General features: G+C 43.7%; 1 protein-coding gene across 1 annotated transcript in view; it reads left to right on the plus strand.

Annotated features, from left to right (window-relative positions):
* HEY1 (hes related family bHLH transcription factor with YRPW motif 1) overlaps window positions 1–3067 on the plus strand; it is a 4604-nt gene extending 1537 nt beyond the window's left edge. The window contains exons 2-5 of the mRNA XM_014309357.2: window positions 4–79; window positions 153–236; window positions 353–434; window positions 1240–3067. Of these exons, the coding sequence (XP_014164832.1) occupies window positions 4–79; window positions 153–236; window positions 353–434; window positions 1240–1823 (826 nt within the window). The 3' untranslated portion in view covers window positions 1824–3067. The remainder of the gene's footprint in view (window positions 1–3; window positions 80–152; window positions 237–352; window positions 435–1239) is intronic.
* The last annotated feature ends 2290 nt before the right edge of the window (window positions 3068–5357 follow it).

The raw sequence follows: 5357 nt of genomic DNA on the forward strand, positions 1-5357 counted from the left end.
CAGGAACCTCAGCTCGACCGCGGGCTCCATGTCTCCCTCCACCACCTCGCAGATCCTGGCCAGGAAGCGGCGCCGAGGGGTGAGTGCCCGCCGGCCGGCCGCGGTTCCCCGCAGCCCGGCACGGCCCCGCTGACCCCCGCTCTCTGCCCTAGATCATCGAGAAGCGCCGCCGCGACCGCATCAACAACAGCCTGTCCGAGCTGAGGAGGCTGGTGCCCAGCGCCTTTGAGAAGCAGGTAGCGCCCAGCGACCCTCCGCGGTGCCCCCCCATCCCTGTCCGGGAGGGAGCGTCACCCCTCGGAAACGTCTCTGGTGCTGCCTGAAACGTTTCGTGCCTTCCCTTCTCTCCTAGGGATCAGCCAAGCTGGAAAAAGCAGAGATTCTGCAGATGACTGTCGATCACCTGAAAATGCTGCATACAGCAGGAGGGAAAGGTAAAGTTTTGTGCGTGACAGAGTCAGCAGCCCTGCAGGGAGGCTGCTGGGAGAGCAGCACATTCCCGAGCATTGGCAATGCCTGCAAAAAGTGAACGGCAGCTCTCTTACGTTTCATCAGGAATTAGGGACTTTCTCTACTTCGCAAGATTTGTGGCATCACTAGCACTGAAAGGTTTTGCAGTGCTAGCTCTGAGGAGAGAGTTGTTCTAGAGGAGAGTGACTATGTCTCTCTAGCAGTGTGTCAGCACTGAGAAGTGAATCAGCTTTTGGCAACTTGGAAAGCAGTTATTATTGGTGTCTAATGCTTGTTTCTCTAATTTTCTGAAAGTTCAGAACAAAACTAGGAAAAAATACAGGATGAAATAAGTGGTGAAAAGATTTAGCAAAAATGCTGAAAGGCCCTTTTAAGAAAAAAGTACTTTACCTGCTCAAGTCTCCCCTGATAAGTTAGGACTTGTGTTTCTAATGAATTTCAGTGTGCTGTGGTTTAACTTGCACAAGGGAGACAAACAGAAGGAACAAAAATACTTTCCTCCAGTGTCAGTGGGCAATTCCAGTTTAAAAATGGCAGTTTGTGCCTGGTCTTGGGACTTGCAGCATCACAGCACAGATATAAAAGAAAAGCTTGTTAAACAAAAAAGGAAGAAAAAAAAAAGGAGCTTGGCAGCTAGTCTATGGTTGGGAATACTAACCACATCCAAGTGAAATATGCTTATAGGGGAGGGTGGAGTGCGGAGGCTACTTGTAGACAATGACTAGAAAACAACATCTTAAGACTTCCCTCTCTGTTCTTTTCTCTTAGGTTATTTTGATGCTCACGCTTTGGCTATGGACTACCGGAGTCTCGGGTTTCGAGAGTGCCTGGCTGAGGTTGCTCGATACCTGAGTATCATAGAGGGTCTGGATGCCTCTGACCCCCTGCGGGTGCGACTCGTGTCTCATCTCAACAACTACGCCTCTCAGCGGGAGGCAGCGAGCAGTGCACACGCTGGCATTGGACACATTCCTTGGGGCAGCGCCTTTGGACATCACCCTCACATACCTCACCCGTTGCTGCTGGCTCAAAATGGGCATGGTAACACCAGTACTACAGCATCTCCCACAGAACCACATCACCAGACCAGAATTGCTGCCCCACATGCTGAAACTCCCTCACTCAGAGTGCCCCCAAATGGCAGCGTCGGACCAGTGCTCCCTGTGGTCACATCTACCACCAAACTGTCTCCTCCTCTTCTCTCCTCCATGGCATCTTTGTCTGCGTTCCCCTTCTCGTTTGGCTCCTTTCATCTGCTGTCCCCCAACGTGCTGAGCCCATCGACACCAACGCAGTCAGCAGCGCTCAGCAAACCCTACAGACCCTGGGGGACTGAGATTGGCGCCTTCTGAGAACTGACTCTTGAGCAAGGGTGGGAAAGCCTATAAACCTAGCTGAGCTGGGTTATGCCACCCTTACAGTTGAAGTTCTTAGTAACTGGGACAAAGGTACAGCTTCACCTTAACTGAGTTTGTCTAAAAACTGTCTCATTGGATTTTTCTTTTTATTTTCTACATTTTTGTATTAACAGGTTGTTTGGTTTTTTTTTTGATAGTTGCTGAAGTTGTCCAAAAATAAAATTACAATAGTGGTTTGTTAACAGTTGTGTTAGAGCTCTGCTGAGCATTTAAGTCACTTTTGTAAACAGTTTGTTTCAAATGTTTCATTTTTCCTGAGTACATCAGACTGGCTTTTTATGAAGAGATACCACCTATTATTGTTAGCGATGGCTTAGTTTTGTTACTAATTTTTCCAAGACCATTCTTCTCAGCATTTACAAGCTGTGTTTTTGTTAGTATTTTGACACTGAGATGTTCTATAAAGAATTACTCTTTTTGTAAACGATATTTGAGTCGTATATTTCTGAGCAAAGCGTTGACAAATCAGATGGACCTGCTTGACCAGCTTTATCTACGAGCCCAATTCCTCTTTCTTCTGAAGCCATTTGGTATATTTGGCAATCTTATTCTAGTCCCTAGTAGATATTTACTCACTTAGAACCACTATGCTATTTCTTCCATCAAAAGGAGCAGTATGAGTGGGGAGGGTGCAAAAGTCAAATTGCATGCTGTATTGGTGGTGGGTTTAGTTGCTGGGGAAGTTACGGGAATTAAAGTTGTCACCTGCAGTAATCTCCCAGCCAGAGCTGGTCACATGCATCTTCATTCCATAGGGCCAGATCCTGCTTTGAGTTACAGTGGAGTAATTGTTCTGCTAGCCTGAATTCTTGGGTATCTGAGGTCAGACTGTTCTCTGTCAGCTTCAAATTTTCAGCTGAAACAGTTGATGCTGGTATTTAAATAGCCAGTGGAATGGTACAGTGGGAACCTGTTGAGTGCACAGCCTTGTTGTTTAACAGATGCATCCTAAGTCGGTGATGTTTCCATTGCGTTTTAGGTGCATTTCAGTGCCACTCCTCATTTTTTAAGGGTTCTGCTGTGTTCTTGTGTGCCTGAGAGTGTGTGCATGTACATATATTTTGCTTGATTTCATAAGAATCTTAATCTGAACAGGTTTATTGAGTGAGTTCCACTGGAAGGGGTTTGCCTGCTCTTGTATCTGTGTTGTGGCTAAATAAAGGAGAAAGAACCAAGTATTTTAAATGACATGCTTGTCTGATATATATCAGTGGAGAATTCTGTGCCTATGGGCGTCACAGGAGATGTTGAACCATTGCTACTTAGTCCTGCTGTGGCCATTTGTATTTGCTCTTTTCTCAGATATTACAGCATGTGTAGCTTTACTAGCTGAGTACTAGCTGTGAAGAACCACAGTGCCTTGGAGTAACAGTCAAGGGAAGGAAAATGTAGGATTTCTTTTGCATATCACTTTTATGCGCCTGGCAGTGCGTGGGCAGGCAGTGAAGATAGCAGGGTTTCTGCTAAAGAAGAGGTTAAAGCTGCACTGCACTTGAATATTCTTAGTGACTTGTATTAACATTAAAAAATGATCATCTTTACAAATATGAAGTCCTTTTCTGTCTAACTCATGAACTTGTTATCTATCCTGTAGCTCTGGAACGAAGTTTTGCACATTAGAATGAGGTTCAGATCGCATTCAGTTCATTAGTACCAAATCTACCCCAGGTCTCTGACTGATCCTGTATTTGTTTCTGAGTGGTACCACCAGTGTCTAACACCTTTGCTTGAAGTAAAAACCTGGCAGGATTACAGGCAGATAGGTTTTCTCCTGATGCAGCCTGTCCTATCTGCAAATCTGTACCTGCAGAACTTTTGGAAGTACTTCTTTCCTGCACATTTGAATTTATAGTGCACTTGTTTTGGTAAATGGCACATCCTTGTCTGGATTTAGCTGTGCCAGAATAGCAGAAAGAACTCGGCCCTGTGGGAGACGAGAGCTTTGTTTAAAGAGGGGCTCTCAGGCCAATTAAGGAGTGGCATTGATGAGAGACTTTCTCGGAAGAAGGGTTGCTGTGAGGCTGGAAAGAGCGGGAGAGCATTCAAGTGCGTAACCTTGTTTTACCTTCCTTCTGGGGCTGTAAGAGACCACTGCTAGAAATGAAATGCAAAACACTGTGGGAGCTAGAAATACATAGGTGTTATTAAGGAGAGATTATAGAGCATATTATTTCATGTAGGAACCTGAAATAAGAGGCTGTAAAATTCCAAATCCAGTTTCCTTTCACAGTGTGTATTGTCTCCTGTTTAATTATGCTCTGCCCTGTCCCTAACAGGTTTTTATAGCAAATTAACAACTCCTACCTAGAAGATTGCTATAGTGCATGCAACTATTCTTTAGATCTTTTAATAAATGGCAATGCTTCTCAGCCTTTTAATGGTTATTTCATTGACATTCAAATGACTTTGCCTCCCACTAAATAGCTGGCTCTTTTGTGTAGAAAGACCCCTATAATTATTTTTGTCCCACTGTCCTACCCTTGAATGGACTTCAGAAGCAGACTGCAATAAAAGTTTCGCTGCTGGTGTTTGTCTTTACATCCCTATATCCACTGTCTTCTCTTTCTATTACCAATGACAAAGGTATTAATGAAAAGTACTAATTCAACTTTTGCAGTAATTCTATATTCATTTTTAGGGGTTCAAAAATCTACTGATTGTTATCATAGAAAGAAATGAATGAATTCTAGCAACTCACAAAATGTAGTAATTCAAATGGGAAATGCATGGCCCTGAAGCTGAAACACCAGGAGTGTAAGTCCAGGGCTACTGCCAACTTTGCAAATCTGTCTTAGCAATCACTTAATCTTTTGCCAGCAGTGAAACAGGTATGGTAGTGTCTGGTCTCCTTTCCTCAAGAGGCAATTGCAGTTGGAAATTTTCTATATGAATGATAAATGCTGTTATTTCTTAAAAACTACAATTCTGAGACATTCTGGTATTTTTTCTTTCCTACAGGAGGGTAGGTTTCTAAAGGGAAACTGAGAAAAGCAAAATAAGCTTGGTTCTTTAGGCAATAGATATCTTCAGAGTCCAAAAGGTTTACTTGTTGCAAAAGAGAAATTCAGGAGCACAAGCTTAACCAGAAGGTTGCTGGAAAAGAAAGGAAATGCATATGTGCCTTGATCCTATGACCCCCCAACGGTCTTCAATTGCTTTGGATGAAATGTGTCCATCTGGAAATCCTCAGGCTAAAGCTTTGTGTAGGATGTAAGATGATGTGGTACTTCATATAGGCTAATACTGTCCTCCTTTATTAAGGAAGCTGGCTTGGAGTGCAGAATAAATTTAAAAGACTGGTAAATGCTGCACAAAACCAAATACAAACCTCTGGAAATCCATTCTGTGCTTTGGCGTAAAGGAATAGCTGATGAAAGTGACATTTTTTAGCTTTTGGAAAGAAGCTGTCAGTAGTTCTTAAGACACTTTCTGTTCAGCACTCCTGTCTTAACACTAGTAGCATGACAG

The sequence above is a fragment of the Geospiza fortis genome, unplaced genomic scaffold, assembly GCF_000277835.1.
Source record: "Geospiza fortis unplaced genomic scaffold, GeoFor_1.0 scaffold25, whole genome shotgun sequence".
Taxonomy (NCBI): Eukaryota; Metazoa; Chordata; class Aves; order Passeriformes; family Thraupidae; genus Geospiza; species Geospiza fortis.